This window comes from Eucalyptus grandis, chromosome 7, assembly GCF_016545825.1.
Source record: "Eucalyptus grandis isolate ANBG69807.140 chromosome 7, ASM1654582v1, whole genome shotgun sequence".
NCBI lineage: Eukaryota > Viridiplantae > Streptophyta > Magnoliopsida > Myrtales > Myrtaceae > Eucalyptus > Eucalyptus grandis.
This window is the reverse complement of record NC_052618.1, coordinates 36,283,818-36,301,955: the sequence shown is the minus strand read 5'-3', so window position 1 is coordinate 36,301,955 and position 18,138 is coordinate 36,283,818. Positions and strand designations below refer to the sequence as shown.

At 37.9% G+C, this 18,138-nt stretch overlaps 2 protein-coding genes across 4 annotated transcripts; one reads left to right on the top strand and one right to left on the bottom strand.

Annotated features, from left to right (window-relative positions):
* The first annotated feature begins 3,855 nt into the window (after nt 1–3,855).
* Nucleotides 3,856–8,160, top strand: LOC104453389 (polyprenol reductase 2). Of its 3 annotated transcripts, none has more exons than XM_039316463.1 (6): nt 3,856–4,358; nt 5,771–6,120; nt 6,901–7,135; nt 7,431–7,529; nt 7,694–7,765; nt 7,868–8,160. In XM_039316463.1, exons 1-6 carry the CDS (start codon nt 4,242–4,244, stop codon nt 7,970–7,972), a joined length of 978 nt encoding a protein of 325 aa, XP_039172397.1. In that variant the 5' UTR covers nt 3,856–4,241; the 3' UTR covers nt 7,973–8,160. The 3 variants fall into 3 exon arrangements, with proteins under 3 accessions (XP_039172397.1, XP_010066231.2, XP_010066230.2); XM_010067929.3 differs by having other exon boundaries at nt 3,856–4,362; nt 5,774–6,120; XM_010067928.3 differs by having other exon boundaries at nt 3,857–4,362.
* A 1,099-nt stretch (nt 8,161–9,259) lies between these two features.
* On the bottom strand, nt 9,260–14,447 carry LOC104455502 (NADP-dependent D-sorbitol-6-phosphate dehydrogenase-like). Its single transcript, XM_039317770.1, has 6 exons — nt 14,255–14,447; nt 13,709–13,803; nt 13,424–13,541; nt 10,440–10,572; nt 10,131–10,350; nt 9,260–9,490 (listed from the first exon to the last, which is right to left on the bottom strand). The coding sequence occupies exons 1-6, from the start codon at nt 14,445–14,447 to the stop codon at nt 9,260–9,262; spliced, it is 990 nt and encodes a 329-aa protein (XP_039173704.1).
* Nucleotides 14,448–18,138: the final 3,691 nt, after the last annotated feature.

Genomic DNA, 18,138 nt, shown 5'->3' with positions numbered 1-18,138 from the left:
CCTTGTGCTTGGTTTAGTAAGTTTAGTGATGTTGTTATTAAGTTTGGATTAAAGTATTGTCAAGTAGACCATTCAATATTCACTTATGTCTCCTCAGCTGGTTGTATTCTTCTAGTGGTATATGTGGATGGTATTATCATTACCGACAGTGATTTAGATGGTATTCAACGACTCAAACTATTTCTACATACACAATTTAATACTAAAGATATGGGACGTCTATGGTATTTCCTAGATATTAAGGTTGCTTACTTGCATACATGTATAAATTTAACCTAGAGAAAATACATTTTAACATTCTTGAGGAGGTTGGACTTGTTGAAGCAAAACCGGTTGATACTACTATGGAACCCAATGTGAAACTTGATGCAGAAGATGGAGAATTATTACATGACCTAATGAAATATCGGAGAGTAGTTGGTAGGTTGAATTATTTTATCGTCACGAGACCTAATGTATCTTTTGCTGTTAGTGTTGTAAGTTAATTCATGGGTTCTCCTCGAACTACTCATTGGGATGCTATGCTTTGAATTATTAAATATTTGAAAGGAGCACTAGGTAAAGGACTAATTTTCAAGAATTATGGCCATCTAAATACTACAAGTTTTTTAATGCGGATTGAGCTAGATGTTCTACTAGTAGAAGATCTACTTCGAGTTATTATGTATTTCTTGGAGGTAATTTAGTTGCTTGGAAGAGCAAAAAACAACATATGGTTTCTCAATCAAGTGCATAAGCAAAATATAGAGCAATGGCACATTGACTGGTGAATTGCTCTGGTTGAGGATGTTATTGTTAGAAATTGGGATGTTGACATCAGAACCATCGATATTATATCATGACAATCAATTAGCTATTCATATTGCAAACAATCTCGTCTTCCATGAGCAAACCAAACACATTGAGGTTGATTGTCACTTTATAAGAGAATAAGATCAGAAAGGAGAGATCACTTTTCAACATACAAGAACAGATCAACTTGCATATATTTTTTACTAAGTTTTTACGAGGAGATAGAGTGAATTTTTTATTTAACAAATTGGGACTGTTTGATACCTACATTTCAACTTGAGAGGGAGTGTTAGGGAATAATGATAAGGGGAAAGTAGTCAATACTTAATCTTGAGAGGGTTTTGTAATCTTTTCAGGTTAAGTGAATACAATACACAGAATACTCTCTCTTTCAACACTTATTATAAAATTAATGTCTCCTTTTAAATTATCCACTTCAACTTATTCTTCTCATCGGAAGACATTTTCACGAGCTGAACTTCTAAACTCATAAAAACCTGCCACCCACTATTCTTTTTGTTAAACTTTCCAAGACTGCCAACTACCTAAACAAATTATTTTAGTACTAACCTCAATACAAAAAGAGGGGTAAAACATGATGTCAGATATCACTGAGAATTAATTCGATATCTCCAAACGGTAACCTTACAAATCTCATACTAGAAACACGCATTCTCTCATCCTTGAAATTCAGATTTACCTTCTCTTGCTAAAAATCATCCGAGTCCATCTCGAATGCCATGTTTAAAGCTAACTTTTAAATTTCGTGTCCACCCTTTACGTGACCGAAATAGCCCTATTCCCAATAGCATATACCATGATTTGTCCTTATAGTGAGTTCTCATGCAAATTAAGAGAGAGTATGGGCCGTGGGATAAAAATGTCAATTTATTTGTCTACGCCCTCCATTAAATTACCTCCTATATTCGGCGTCACTTTACCACCATGTTCCACACCCCAAGGCATTTGGACTGAAAAAAAAAAAAAGCTACAGAAACCATAGAAATTAGGTGAAAAGCATAACTTTAATTTACTCTAACCAGCATTTTTATTTTCCTGTAGTTGGTAAGAGTATTTTTTTTTTCAATGCGTATAATCTTTCCCATTTCCGGCATGGGCATTTAAGATGCAAGGATGGTTAGAATGAATATGTTGGAAAATAATTCTACAGGGAGATATCGATTGTCTTTGGGCCTGCATGTTTGTGTTTCTTTTTCTTGTTCATGAATAGATTTTCTGTTTTTTTGTTCTTGGGAACAAAAAAAGAACAGAAACGCGTTTGTTTGCGTTTTTGTTCAAAATCTTTTTTTTGTTCCTAACAAAATTAGAACAGAAATAAGAAAAAAAAAAAAATTATTTTTCTTTTATTCCGAAACACTTTTGAAGAACAAATTTTCTCTCTCTTTCTTTTCTTATCTTTTTTTTCTTCTTTTTTCTTCTTCCTTTTTTGGTCGGTTGCTAGCCTCGGCCATGGCCGATGACCTCGCCGGATGGTTGTCGGCCCCCTGAGCTAGGCAAACTCGCTCGCCCTGCATTCGTGAGCTCGAGCTCGCCCGGGCGAGTGAGGCCGAGCCTGGGTCGGCGAGCCTGGCTCGTCGGCCGGTCGCCGCCACGGCCGAGACCGACGACCGGCCAAAAGAAGAAAAAAAAAAAAAAAAAAGAAAAAAAAAAAAGAAAAAATAAAATAAAAATATTAAAAAATTAAAGAAACAAAAAAGAATATAAATTTATCAAACATGTTTTTATTCATTTTTTATTCCCAAAACAAGTTTATCAAACTCGTCTTTTCGGTAAAAAATTGTTTCTAAAATAGAAATAATTTTTGAATTTCAATAATTTTTGAATAAAAATACAAACAAATGCACCATTTTTCTCAAGCACGTGCGTAATGTGTACTGTCTTCCCCTTTCCGTTCCGAGGTTACCTATGCAATTTTACAGTATCCCCTTGTTGAATAACTACCCACTTCTTTTCGGACACAACGTCATTTTGTCTCACTTTTCACTAGTGTCGTTGTTTTCCTAATGCTTCCTCTCCCCTTGTTATAATAACAGCGTAGTTTAAGAATTAAATTGCATATTTTACAATAATTTAGGGATTCGTGGTAATTTTGTTACTCGCTTGATCAAATAAATTACTGCATTACATATATAGGATCAATTATAGAATAATTTTTAATAAATTATAAGTTAAAAATGAAGTTGCATGTCAGGACAAAATAAGTAACCGTTCATTACAATAACCTAATTATTTTTCAGTATAATTACAAAAGTGGTTCTTAAACTTTGACCTGATGTGCAATATAATTTTTGAATTTTTAACTTGTTCATTGTAGTCCTCAAACTTCTGTTAAATGTTCAATTTACTCTCTGAATTATTATATCTCTATTCACTAGAAAAGTGTTCGCTAACAAATATCTTTCACCAAAAAGACAATTCTTTAGCTTTTTGTTATGCATGCTAGGTTTTGTGTCGTTTCGAAATGAAGCGACTAATTCTATTCTATGAGCAACAAAATAAAGGATAAATAGGAGATAAAAAAATATGCGATAAAATATAAACGTGAGATATTAAAAAAAAATAGCCAAAAACCAATTGTTCTTGTGATGGGTGATTGTCAGAAATTATAATTGCGTCTTTTTGGCTATTTATAGCTAATTTTATAAGTAACCGCCTTTTAGCAATTATTATCTTCAATTTTAAATTGCTTCTAGAGACATCACATTATCCATAATATTGTAAGCACCGATCATTTGAAACCATCTTCATCCTTATCTTTTTGCTCTTAAGCAGTTATTGATTCCAATCTCTTGATATCTTTGATAACTGGCCACTTTCTTATGAACCGGGTCTAATGGGCTTTCCTTTTGTTCTAGGCCCAATGAGCCAATTTTGGCGCCGACAATTTTTATATTCAATCTAGTCTTTAGATAATTTAGTTCAATGGCTAAATTAAATATGTACCAAAAGTTAATAAATCATATCGCAGAAATTAAAAATTTAAAGAATTCATGGAGCACATTTGTACTTTCGGTGCCGATTTTTCATTTTCTCTCCCTGAGCTTCTCCTTCCCGTGATTCGGTTCCGCTTGCCAAGGCAAAAACCGGGGCAAAACACGAACAGGTTGCGAGCACTCTTTCCCCGTCCGTCCGGTGGAACCGTGAATCTCTCGACCACCACGTCACGCTTGGTATTGCTTTTCTTGAACGTCTCGCTTCCCGCGATTCCATCGCTTCGCTCGCTATTACCCCACCCCCGCGTATAGAGCTCCCGCAACCGTCCTTCACTTCCTCCTTCGTTCTCCCCATAATTCAAGAAAATGCTGCTCGCCTGAACCCGGGTCGTTTTCGGCATCGAACGAGACGAATTCTTCCTTTTTCGATAAGGGAAATTCGGAAGACGCGCGAGAGAAGATGGAGATGGGGCTCGTGGGGCTTCTGAGGGCGGCATGGGTTGCTGCGATCTTGCCTTTGCTGCTCGCCTCCTTGCCGTTGCCAGGGCTCGGCCGGCTTCACGAGGCCGTGATGGGGTTCGCCAGGAGGGGCAATATCATGCAGTCCTCTTCGTGCGTGAGTAATATGGGAACGCGCTTCGTGCTGCTTCCTTCGCGTTTTCCTTCGTTTCCTTTTTGGGAAATGCATGTTTGGAATGCACGGTTTTGGGGGCGTTCAGTGAATGCTTTTGGTTTGAATTCTTGCCTTGCGTTGTGCTCGGAAGCTGTTTTTAGTCAGAGTTGGATTCATTCATCCTAGACTTAGTGTCCCGAGATAATCAATGTTGCTGTAATAAGCGAGAGAGAGGGAGGAACGGTAGCAGGGTAAAGAAAAAGTAGTCGATATCAGTGACTTCTGGTAGATGTCGCCGTTGGTAATTCCCTGAGTTTGCCCGAGTCGAGAAAATCACGTTTGCTGTAATAAGAGAGGGAGGGAGGGAGGGTAAAGAATACGTAGTTAGTATCAGTGGTTTCTGGTAAATGTGGCCATTGGTGCTTCCATGAGTTTGCCCGAGTTTTCATCTTGTTGGTTGTTTGATGGGTTTAGAAGGAAATTATAACATCATTTTTTTCTTTTTCGAGATCAGGAAAAGACAGAATGTGGTTTAATAGGGTATCAAGAAATAAGATGATTAACTTGAGGATCTAGAGGATTTATGAACAGCAAGTAAATGGGTTTCATCTCAGGATTTATTTCCAGTTTTTATGAGATAGACATCGCAAACCGATATTGTTTTGTCCGACTTTATTAGATGCCACAGTGGAAAAGACCTAAAAACTTGAGAAATATTAAGGTTGGATGCAAATGGTCTATTAGTGGTTGCTTCTTCTCGTATTTTCCGTTTTCTTTGGCACCAATTCAAAACCTCCAGATTCATTTACCTATATTGGTACTGTTTATGAAAGATGTCCTTTCACTAATGAGAGAACTTGGCTAACCTTCTGTTTCTTAGCTTTCGTGAGGCATTAGTACTATCTTGGGAAGATAGTGGTGAGAAGTGCATTGATCTCAATCAAACAGCTTAACTCTGAACTTTTTATAGCACACTGAAACAGAGATCAATGCAAATTCCTTTTTTTTCCAGTTTTTATGACAAGATAATAGTGTCAGCGAACTTTGATTTTAATTAAGCCTTTTATCTTTCTGGAATTCCATTACTATTTTTATTACATCACTAGCCCAAGATGCTTTGGTTTGGTTGTTATTTTTATCTTAGAGCTAAGGTTCTTTGTTCATGATGAATTGACATGCTGTCCGGCTTTACTGCTGATATGAACATTGCGTACATTAAACGATCATAATGTTTAGTGAATTAAGGGAGTTCTTGCCTTAAGTTGTGTTACCTTTCCAATGTAAGTTCATAAGAAATAGACATCCGATCTCCTGTTCAATTTGCATGCTTTGTAGTCTGCAATTTTTCTTGTGGAACATGGAACTTTTCCCTATTGAGTGTTAAATTTTTGATTTTGTGTGTTAATTGCAGAAGTTTACTGTCCCTCAAAGGTTCTTCACTCATTTGTACGCACTAGCTGTCCTATGGACAGGGCTTCTGCTTGCTGCAACATGGCTATATGCATATGAAATGGCACCTATTGCCTCAGAGCCCTTTCTTTATTCCTCTATTACTAGCCACTTGACAGGTGGCTTGCATCTTTTTACACTGCATAGAACTCGTTCAACTCCACTAAAGCATAGATACATGGTTTGGAAGTCTGTGTTTCTGCTTCTGTTAATGGAGATTCAAGTTTTGAGGCGCCTTTACGAGAATATATACGTCTTTAAGCACAGCCCTTCAGCTCGGATGCACATATTTGCCTATCTAACTGGACTTTTGTAAGTTTTCTACTAACTGTTAAGCATGCCATCACCTTCCTTTTAATAGTGCATTTTGCTGGGCCAGAGAACATTCACACTTTAGTTGCAATACTTATAGATGACTTTGCAAGCCTTTATGACGATATATATGGCTTCATTTTAATTTTTTGTTAAATATGATTTGTGGTATGGGAAGTCAGCGTTGCCACTGAAGCTACAGTGGTATATTTGACCTAGTGGGCTTGTCTATGGTGTTTTGTTTTGCCCATTGCATGTGTTTTGTCAGTTAATGAGGTTCGTTCACTGTGATATGCTAATTGAAGCTAATGTTCCATCTGTTATGGATTGAAGGCATGGTAGTTCAGTGTCTTGTGGATGCCGTCACGTACACTGTGAAACATGTCATTTTTGGGCTGGGCTTGATGTCCTGGTGGTAGTTATGTGCTCTTTATCAGATCTTATGAGGCGCCTTGCTGATAATAAGTTGGTGATCTGCTAGTCAGCACCCTGTATCTTCAGGGGTAGTTACTTATTTCTGAAGTTCCTTGGTATTATTGAATCACTAGCTTGCATAAGTACATGATTAACTAGATTGTTTTCTGGTATGCCATGAACGAGTTGTCTTCTTTGTGGGATTCATGGTCAGGCACTAGTGTTGATCACTGAGGTGAAGGTACTTTATCATTGCATTGCCTTGATGTGATTTATTTATCTGCAAATATATTCAGCTTTCAATTCTAATTTGTTACGTGCTTCTATATCTTGTGACTGATAATTTCTTTTCTTTGCTATGGCAAGTTTCTATACTGCTGCGCCATTGTCACTTAGTAGCAATTTTGCAGTGGAAGTATATGAATTTTCAGCCAATCTAGTGTCTGAGTTCATTGTTAGAGGCAAAGATCAGATGGCCTCCAGCGAATTCGATTTGTGGGAGTTTGTCAATCCTCTTATGAAGCTTGGATGGCGTAACTGGATTGGTGCTATTATCTTTTTCTGGGGTTGGATTCGTCAGCATCGGTGTCATAGAATCCTTGTATGTGTAACTCTATCATTACTGGGATTAGTTTCTCTTTGAACAGCATGTATGTGCATTTGAAGAGCTTCTAGGATGTGCCAACCTGCATGATATCTTTTCTTTGTTGTTTTATTATGCGACATTCATCGTGCTTAAGGTAGAAGCGAGAATAACGTCTTAAAGGATCTCTCTCTATGATTATCTCCCTTATTTTACTAGGAGATGATAGTACTGACTGTAGAAGAATCTATTAGACAGACGTTCTCATATTAATATGTTACTCTTAACTGTCAATTTTTTCTGATATTGTTAGGGCTCACTACGTGAATGCAGAGAAGAAAGTGGTGAATATGTAATCCCTTATGGCGATTGGTTTGAACGTGTCTCATGTCCCCGCTATTTGGCCGAGATGGTATGCCCCTCTCCCTCCCTCCCTCTCTCTCTCTCTCTCTCTCTCTCTCTGTGCTGTTCGAGTCCCTAAATTTGACTGGGAGATAGAGAAGAAAAACTAAAAAAATTATGGGTTGACTAGATTTGCTTTTTCATGGTTCTTATTGCCTTTTCTGGTGATGAAAGGTTATATATGCGGGACTAGTGGTTGCAAGTGGAGGATCAGACCTGACAATCTGGTTGCTGTTTGGTTTTGTGGTATGCCCATTTCGTCCTATCATATATATATATCATGCACTTGCAGCTTTTTTTGTTATAATCTTCCATCTGAGTAGAAGGGTCGGTTCTTTGTAATGGCAGGTGGCGAATTTGGTCTTTGCAGCAGAAGAAACACATAGGTGGTATCATATTAAATTCGACCACTATCCATGGGACCGGTTTGCTATCATCCCATTAATTTACTAATTTGTGTGGCCTATATACAAATTATGTACAGAATAAACAGAAAATTGTGAATAGGTGAGTTAGGATTATGGGCTTCTTTTTAATCCCAGCTGTTGTATAATCTGGGTGTTTGCTGTATAGGAGATACTCCCATGCGGTTGTAAGAATGACAAGTTGATAAAAGATGGAAGACTGATCCCTTCCTTGATCCACTTTCCCCCACCCACCCCCCAGGCGCCCCCAATTTGCAATTTGTTTGCTAGCGAAAACGAGTGAAAAGCATGAGAAGCTCTTGCATCATCCTGACTAGTGCATACATATTACTGCAAATTAACATTCTCACCGGATAAAAAATGGCGGAATGTATGACGAATACATAGAGTTGTTCAACCCACCAGAGGATAGAAGGTTTTTCTCCTCATTAAGAACTTTCAGTTTCATAAATAATATCAACTGGACAAATCTCCTGGTGGAAGGTGAAAGGGGAAAGTACACAGTTTGAATTCTTAAACATCTCACACTGGCTACCTGTTCTTTTAAGTCGGATGTAAATTATGTTAGTTTTCCATTTGTCTCGATGAATTATCGTTTGGCATTGTATTCCAATAGTTTGCTTTTGCGCAGAAAGTACATAATGTTACCATCATAGATTTCTTTGCAACAAAGAAATAGACAACATTAAAACAGAAGGAAGAGTTTAACTTTTTGTTAAACCAAAATTTGCACAGAGCCGGTACTTCGTATCTACTGTTTTAACTATGAGTTGGTTGAGTAAAAGCTGGATGTTCCATTGGAAGCAAGATTGTAATTTTCCATAGAAATATATACGTTAGTTTTTCTCATGATCGGATTTTTGAGTTTTTTGAGTTTTTGCTGTGGTCTTCTGTGTCTCAATCAGTCTCAACCATTGATGCACGTGAATGAGGTATATATCAATAGTTGAGATTGATAAAAAAAACCAAGGAAAGCCACCTTGCAAGGTAGAGGACCCATGCCCGCAGTTTTCCATTGGATCACAGACAAGTTCAGATGAGTAGGAGACATTAACTTTGAGAAGCATAGAAGATTAAGGATTTTGCATATCGTGCGCCCCTGTCTTTCAGTGCACATGTTCTTGACAAGAATAGAAACTGGTGTTATTATTTATCTTTTGCTGAGACCAGTTGAAGGGAATAATATTTCAGCCTTACACTGAAGAACTTCTAGAGGCACTCCGTTACATGATGCAGCAGATATCCAATTATTCCCAAGTCCTTTTCCTTACTTGCGAGACGACACAAGAACTCTCTTCCCAGACAGGCCCGAAACTCATGCATATATATCGATACCCCAGTACTTTGCAGGTTGATTTGTCCGGTAGTTCCGGTCCAAGCTTTTTATCAAGTCCATGTCTTCTTTTTCCAACTCAAAGTCGAAAACTTGAAAGTTCTCCTCCAGCCTCTCGGGTTTCGATGTCTTTGGGATGACAACCGTGTTCCGTTGAATGCTCCACCTTAGCACGATCTGAGCTACCGTCTTCCTATACTTTGTAGCCAGACCCTGAAGCAAAGGAAACAGAAAAGATCAAGCGATACTGGTTAGTCTTGTGTTCACATGTCCACGCATTCTCTCCAGGCCAATGATATGTCCGCTCTTGCTGAGATTGCAATTGCTTGGAATCACTAGTGTGGATTTTCTATCCTTTACGGTGCTTCCATGGTGTCTCAATGTATTTCCACTGTCGAGGCATACTTTATTGACATATATCAATAGGTGAGAAAATTAAGTGAGACGCTGACGACAACACCATATAGGGTATAAAGGATTTGAAAAAATGACACAAAAATGATTCTTAAATTTTGACCCAATGTAATATAGTCAATGAACTTTTAATTTGGTCAATGTGGTTCATAGACTTTTCACAATGTGGTCCCTAGACTTTGTAGAGACCGCATTGAATAAGTTAAAGGTTCAATGACGATTTTTCACATTGAGCTAAAAGTTACGAACCACATTAAATAAATTAAAAGTTTATGGACCATATTATATATTGGGTTAAAGTTTAAAACCATTTATGTTATTCTCCCAAATGATTTTTATTTACACATTTACATTTCCCTTAGTCAAAAGTTTTGAATTATTCGGGAGTGTCCGTCTGTTGCTAACCAATGATCTAACGATACAACATTGATCTAGTTACCTTTAGAATCGGGTCATCCAGACAAGAGACCGACCCAAACGTAATGGTGTTGGCTGTGGCGCCTCCTAGGGGCGTGTGTGCCATGACGCAGACGCCGTGCTTCTGGCAGAACTTGATGAGGGATTCGCGTTGGAAGTACGGGTGCAGCTCGATCTGGTTCACAGCAGGTCTCATCTTGGAGTATGCCAGACATTCCCTCGTCTGGAGGAGGCTGTAGTTGCTGCAAAAGGAGAAAAAACAAAGAACAGTTCTAACATTTTCTTCAATCCATTTATTTTTGTGGTTTATGCAATAAAGATCGGAAGGAACCTGATGCCAATGCTGCGAACTAAGCCCATGGAAACTAAATCCTCCATGCCGCGCCAGGTCGCTTCCAGGGTTATGGTGGTGTCTATGTCCAGCACTCCGTTGTCGTCCAACGCGCTCGTGCATGCTCCCACACCTTACATGATCAACTTGACGTCGAAATTTACTGAACATTCGCCATCACCATGGTAGATGAAAAGATGCTGAAAGTGAAGATGCAACAGAGTGCCGCTAATGGTTTCGTCGTATAATCGACATCCTACGATCGATCTTCTGAGCAAAGAAAACTTGCAAAGTGAGTTTGTTCATGAATCACACTTCCGACCACTCGAATTTACGACCAAAGTTTAAGTGATCCTGTGGCAGAGCTCAGTGGATTTTTCTATCAGGTTCGAAGGTTAGAGCATAATTTTAGCTGGGGCCACCGGATGTATCGAGAGAGGAATAAAGAGAAGCTAACTGGTTGTCGCATTTCTTGTTTTCTTCTTTGCACTTGTGACTTGCATTGCAATGGAGGTTTTGGTTGCGAGTAAAGCTTCGTGTTCTCGGCAACCCAGGGCCTCAAAATCTGAAAATCTTAAGCAATATGAAAGGTGATCCTTTTTATGGTTTGTCGAGCGTGAGTTTGTTTTATAGATAATGACACAAATAGTATCTGAATTTTTACTTATCTTGCAATGTAGAATGTGGTTTCTAAATTTTACTTCAATGTGTAATATGATCATTGTTTTAATTTGTTCAATGTGGTCCATGGACTTTTAATACATATTCAATTTAGTCCCTAAACTATATAAAAATATTCAATATTATCATTCTATTAATTTGAGTTTAGAGACAACATTGAACATTTCATAAAGTGCAAAGACTAAATGGAACATTTATTAAAAGTCCAAGGAACACATCGAAAAAATTAAAAATTTGGAGATCACATAGCACATTGAGATAAAGTTCAAAGATTAAATTGAATAAAATAAAAGTTCATAAACCATTTGTCATTTTTCCTTCGTTTTATTGTAATTTCTATATAGAGTGCCATATTTTGCACAAGCGCTCTAAATATTCCAACTAACAGCCATATGTCGCTTTTCATAGAATCATGAAAGATATGTTTGTTAAGATGAGTTATAGTGGGAAATCAAACGGAGAATTACCAAAAAAGTCCTAAACGTATTGCAATCTTAATTCAGCTAAACTTTTTTTTTTTGCCAATTTAGTCCTAAACCTTTTATAATTGTGCCAATTTAGTCCTTCCGGCAAAAATTGGCCGCCGGAGCTGATGTGGACGCCGGTCGGAGACACTGGGCGGTGAACAATTTTTTAATAATTTTTTAATTTTTTTTTTTTCGATTTTTTTAAATTTTTTCGATTTTTTAATTTTTTTTTTTTTTTTACCTTCTTCTTCTTCCTCTGGCCGGCTGGCCAGAGGCGAGGGCCGGCGAGGCTGACCTTGCCGGCCACTGGCGAGGCTTGCCCCCGCCTGCCATTGGCGAAGGCGAGCCTCGCCTAGCCAAGGCGAGGTCGAGCCTAGCCGATTCGGCGACGGCGGCCTCACCGTCACACCGGGCGAGGCTCGCCTTCGCCGATGGCAAAGCGGGCGAGCCTCACCCGGCCGACCCGCGAGGCCGCCGTTGCCCGCCAAGGCGAGGCTCGGCCTCCGAGCCATGGCGAGGTTGAGCCTCGCCGATCTGGCGACGGCGGGGCCACCGTCGCCCGCCTGACGAGGCTCGCCTCGCCGGGGCGACGGCGGCCTCGCCGCCACTAGCGAGGCCGTACCCAGCATTTGGCGAGGCTCGCCTCACATGGCCGGGCGAGGCTCACCGCCATGGTCGGGCGAGGCTCGCCGCCGGTGGCGGCGGGGGCGAGCCTCGCTAGATCCGGGCGACGTGACGGGGCTCGCCGGCCACTAGCGAGGCCGACTAGATCCGGCGAGGCTCGCCGCGCCCGCCCATGCGGGGCAAGCCTCGCCGGTGGCCGGCGAGGTCAGCCCTCGCCGGCCCTCGCGCCGCGCTCGGCCGGCCCCAGGAAAGAAGAAGAAGGTAAAAAAAAAAAAAAAAATCGAAAATTTAAAAAAAAATCGAAAAAAATTAAAAATTATTAAAAAATTGTTTGCCGCCAGCCAATCTGGGCCGGGCCACATCCCTCCCGCCGGCCAATTTTGGCCGGAAGGACTGAATTGGCACAATTATAAAAGGTTTAGGACTAAATTGGCAAAAAAAAAAAAGTTTAGGGCCGAATTGGCACAATTGCAATAAGTTTAGGACTTTTTGGTAATTCTCCCGTGGGAAATCAATCCCTCGAGAGACCATAGAGTAAACTAGGTTGACTTGGGGATGAAATCTAACATAAAGGAAACCAACAATGGGCAATTGCGTCGTTATTCATTCTCTCAATCACTGTAGAGGTCGAGAGTTCAAATCCCTGTGTTGCTAACATGACTTAAGTGAGGGGTCATGGGTGTTGGGGTTTGTGCTAGCTTTTCCCGAAGTTTTACGTCTAAATAGCGGCTTGTGGCGAGACCGATGGTGCCATCGGGTAATGGTGGGTCATGTGAACCCAAATAACGTAAGCGAAATGGGGCTCCGACGGTTTCTCAGTATTTTTAAAAAAAAAAAAATCTAACATATAGGAAGACACTAGTTTTTACTAGGTGCATTTGTTTCTTGGAAAAGTAATAATTTGACAAAACATTTTCTTAAAAATGATACATTGTATTGCTTTCAAAGATAGGACAAGTAAAAAAAAACATTTTTACCATCAACAAGAATGTTGATAAGATTATTGTTTATAACAATAATATCTCCTGTTGCCCAATTATTTTTTCCATACGAAAATTATATGTAGAAAAATATGTTTGAAATCACTTAATTTTTCTTGAAACAAATCCCTTTTCGAATCACTAGTCTAGTGACATTGAGTTTAACAAAATTGCAGCTACGTATAATGCCATGACAAAAGGGGTAACTTAATACGGCACTTGGGGAAAGTACCTGTATGCTTGGTGGCCACAGGGAAGTGAACCAGGTAGAGATCCAAGTAGTCCAGCTGAAGCTTTTTCAAACTGTCTTTGCATGCCTCAATCACATGCCCGTGGTCCGAATTCCACAGCTGCAATTTCATTTATGTTACACCGACTATTTGTTAGCTTTTCTCCTATTGGTTTAAGTACAGACTTAGATTTATCATTTTCTCCGGGTTAATATAGAAAACGCACGCATCTTAAGATAGACACATCTGGTTATCCCCGACACGATAACTGAATCGAAATTATGAACCTTTGTGGTAATGAAAATTTCCTCCCTCCTTGCGAGCCCGATGCGAAATGCTTCCGCCAGCGCTTCGCCAACTTCTACCTCGTTCTTGTACTTGGCTGCAAAGTAGAAATGTTCACTCATTCCAATCAAATCGTAAGAAGAATCAGACTATCTCCACATGCAATGCCAGGCTTCATGTGTACTTTCTTTGCAGCCCTGTCCTTTTCAGGCTTAAAGGGGGTTCATGTACAGTTGCGTATGGTTCATATTTTTTCCACTGGATTTCCCGTACAAGAATGTAATTGTTTAGGCATTGACTTCTCACGCAGCCACTTTACATGGGGTGGAACGACAGATGATTGGAGTTCTAGTCAAATTCTCTTTCTTAAATCTTGCAATCGAGAGAGAGAGAGAGAGAGAGAGACGTTCTTTCTATTGGACTTAATGACACTGTGCTTCAAATGAAATGCATTGTTCATTGAGAAAAAGCTCCTTGATTTTCCTGCAAACGCAAAGCATGAGTACCCAAAACACACACAGAGAAACACAGACAATATTATGGAGTACCTGCACAGTCGAAATGGCGATAGCCAATCTTGATGGCGTGAAAGAGGATATCTTTTACGTCCTTGCCTTCCATGCGAAAGAGGCCAAGACCGACTGTCGGCATTGTGAAGTCATTGTTCAGGGTAATCTCCTTTGAGAAATCACAGTTGAGGGCCACCGGTATTGAGAAGCCATTGCCGAGAGTGGGTGCCATTTAACTTCAACCACTCTTCAGCTATCAGGAAGGCTTCTCTCTTATTTGCAGTGGCAGTTGGCTTAAACTCCCTATATATATATGCACGATGCAACTGTATAAGCCCAACTTGGCAGAGAAAATACATTGATACATGTATTGTTTAGCTGTTGACGTGGCGTCGCTTAATCAATCTAAGTATTATTGTTTATAAAGCATATTTAAGATCATCAAATGTGAAAATACTTACTTTGGCATTCAATTCTGTTTTAGAGTTGTTGCTCAAGCTCAAGAATTTATTATCTTATCTTGGTATAGTCTCTGTAAACCAAAAAAATTAAGCTTCATTCTAAAATTGATTGTGTTTTTTCTTCCATCCTTAATAAAAGGAAAAGTTTCTTTCAATTTTAGGGTTACAAATATAAATTTAAACCACTCTCGTTTTTGTCTCAAGATTATACGTAGATGGTGTCCATATTTGTAAAACTCCAATTAGAGGCCAATAAGCTAGAGGAAGTCTCCTCCAATTAGTTTCTTCACTCAAAATGAAGGAACATATAATCCTTATCTTACCAAAAAAAAAAAAAACATATAATTATAATATGGTCTCAAAAGGCAAGTTTTACTTTTTCACGCCCTATTTAGTATTTCATTACATAGATTGTTTCTTGTTTATTATATTCTCCATCCTTACCTCCACGTGTTTCATGTGATGAAAGGATTTGATCTGATTTACCTCTAGTATAAATATATTTTAATAATCCAAGAGCATGAGTGTAGAGACTCAACATGGAATACCTTGCAAGCTTCATAAATCAAGTAAGTCGAGTTTAGTTTATAAAGATTTTTTAACTCGAAACAATTTGCACTCAATTAGTGAGATAACAAAATGGCCTTTATCAATCTCAATGCGCCTATCGTTGTGCTTCTGTTTTCATCTCCAGCGCTCGTCGTCAACTCCGTTGGACATGGACACGAGTACTCATTGTGTTCGATTACTAAATACGAACGCCACACTGCTGCCGACCTCTCGCAGCAAGCGAAGTGGGTTTTTTTTTTGTAGGTTAGTGGTGAAGTGGACATATCACGCCCGTCCAACGGTCCATGAGAGGAGACAGTAGAAGGGTGTAGAAGGGTTACATGAAGGACGACGGGCCAGTCTGATCAACCACGTGCATTCGCAACCCAATGACATTATTGGAATTGCAAGTGGCCGGCAAGTACGCCAGTGGTTGCATGAGAAATCTGTTAATGTTGGAAGGTGGAGGACAATTGAGGGAAAGTAATCACGAGATCGCAATGAGTAAAACCAAATCATTGATGTGTGTGGAATAGGGTATGTCTTATTAAAATTTAGAAAGGACCTTCATTTAAATATTCAAGGTCCTCTTGAAATGTCGGCAAAACTCTGCGTTCGTATTCCTGAATTAAAAAAAAAAAATGGAATAATTACAAAAACCGTTCCTGTAGGATTAGTCGAATCCAATTTTGGCCCTTGTACTGTCATTATAATTTAGTCCACCAACTTATTTTCAACAATAATTTAAGAACAAACTTCATTTTTTCCACCAAAATATAGATTGAATATGCTAAGTCAATACCAACAAATTGGCATGCATTTTTGGTAATGTTTGACTTTAGTCCTTATACTTTGTTTTACTCACAAAATTAGTTATTGTATTTTTTTTTTCAACAAAAACTCTTATGGAAATGTCAAATTATAACTTTTCATCACATTTTAATATAAATTAAATGTCATTTTATGTGTCTTTACAAAATCTTATGGAAATGTCAAATTATAACCAAGTATTATAATAATCTATTAATTTTAATGGTAGCTCTCACCATTTTGTCTTAATTCACCTTCCATCTCAAGTTTGTCCAATCTGATTGATTTTTTTTTTAATAAATTAAATGTCATTTTATGTGTCTGTACAATCTATATGATGTGGAGTTGTTGATAACACCATAGTTTGAAGGTTTCTTATAAACTTTCTAAATATTTTCACTATAAAATAGTGAGTTAGACCAGTGGTTAAATTATTTAGAATAACCTTTTCCCCTAAAAGAAGTCCGAGACACTTCTATGTAGATCTATATTGAGAATGTGGATGTAAAATTATTTCGTATAATTGAATTAATCTTAATGGGGCGATTAATCAGATTGTGCACAGCTAAAAGCAGAATAATTGCCAATTAATCGTTTGCCTCAAATTGACATTTTCATAAGATTCATGATAAAGATGAGATGAAATAAATTTGGTTTTATTGAAAAATAATTTGTGGACTAGTTTTATAACTAAAACAAAGTACAAGGACTGAAATGAAACGTCCTTAAAAGTATAAGAACCAAAAGTGTAACTTTTTAGAATAAGGAAGCAAATTATAAAAATGGTCACTTGCACTTGCAAAACCTGGAGTTATCTATCCATCATTGAGGTGATGCGTCATATTGTTTGATAAAAAATGGTCACTTGCACTTCTCGTGAGATCTCATAAGATCCGTGTAATTTGACCAATTCCACCTAATAAAATTTAAAAAAATTAAGAATACAAAAAGAAATCTTTCTGAAAATATGCATCAGCCATAAAACAATTTGGGTTGTATATTGTTAGACTTCGTCTTAAATACATTAATTTCCTTATGGGAAAATTTTAGAAATTATTTTTTACTTTGGTTATCGTTGGATTATTCTATTGTTGCAAATACACGTAGACTGATCTACTTGACACTCATGATCTTGGTTGGTCGATGTTTGCTCATTTAGCTTAAATTTTGATGTTAATTTTAGTTGAGCTATGATGATTTCTTGCCTAAATTGAAACTTTTTCTATATGCCTCTAACGTGCTTGACAGAATACCACAAGGTTTTATTGCATTTTGAATGAGAAAACGTAAGATAATGGTAAAACTAGACCTAAAATGGACATTTTAGTAATTTTTTACATGTCTAGGTGCATTTTTATAAAATTCCTGAATTATGTAATACACCAAATTGTGATTCGCACTCTGATCCAAATAAAGTCATTAGTATGCCTATAATTTCTTTGACGTGTTTTAAATTTATTTTCTAGAAATAATCGCATCTTTAGGTATTTTTTTTCTTTGTATACACATCTAAAGTTATTTCATTATTTTACCCCTTTACTTTGCTCATTGATGTCGCATTTGATATGACGGGATGAATCGAAATTAGGAAATGGAATTTTAAATCGAGAATTTCAAGTTTTTTTTTTTTTTTTTTTTTTTTGTGAATTTTGTAAGTGGAATGGAATGGGACAGAGGTCCTTTTGCTGGTTGCAAGAAAAAATGAATTGTCATTGCATACACTATTAATGTAAATTTATTTTACACATTTACCATTTTGATGGATGACATATAAATGAATTTGATTACACAACTATCTTTGAGTACACGTGTTACCCATCCATTAGTGAATGTGTAAAAAATTCTTTACACTGTTTGAAACTGGAGTAAAGATCCCAAATATACAATAGTTTTGCTATAGTATAGCATATCATAAGCTTACAAACATCGTCTAAAAGTCACGATTAACAAATAAAAATGACAACAATTATACAACATATTTTTTTTGGGTTAAATTTAATATCATTTATTAGTGTATATTATTACCATAAGTAATTATCATAGTTCAAAAATAGATAAGCACTACTATGCAACAAAAGCTGATTCAATGTCCACATTTGATTA

Excerpts from the sequence above, each read along its gene's own strand:
- LOC104453389 (XM_010067928.3), top strand. The coding sequence starts at position 4,207 with ATGGAGATGGGGCTCGTGGGGCTTCTGAGGGCGGCATGGGTTGCTGCG. Across the intron at positions 4,363-5,770 it reads TCATGCAGTCCTCTTCGTGC|AAGTTTACTGTCCCTCAAAG; the intron begins GTGAGTAATATG and ends TGTTAATTGCAG. Across the intron at positions 7,766-7,867 it reads GGTTGCTGTTTGGTTTTGTG|GTGGCGAATTTGGTCTTTGC; the intron begins GTATGCCCATTT and ends TTGTAATGGCAG.
- LOC104455502 (XM_039317770.1), bottom strand. The coding sequence starts at position 14,447 with ATGGCACCCACTCTCGGCAATGGCTTCTCAATACCGGTGGCCCTCAAC. Across the intron at positions 13,804-14,254 it reads TCGCCATTTCGACTGTGCAG|CCAAGTACAAGAACGAGGTA; the intron begins GTACTCCATAAT and ends TCTACTTTGCAG. Across the intron at positions 13,542-13,708 it reads AAATTTTCATTACCACAAAG|CTGTGGAATTCGGACCACGG; the intron begins GTTCATAATTTC and ends ATGAAATTGCAG.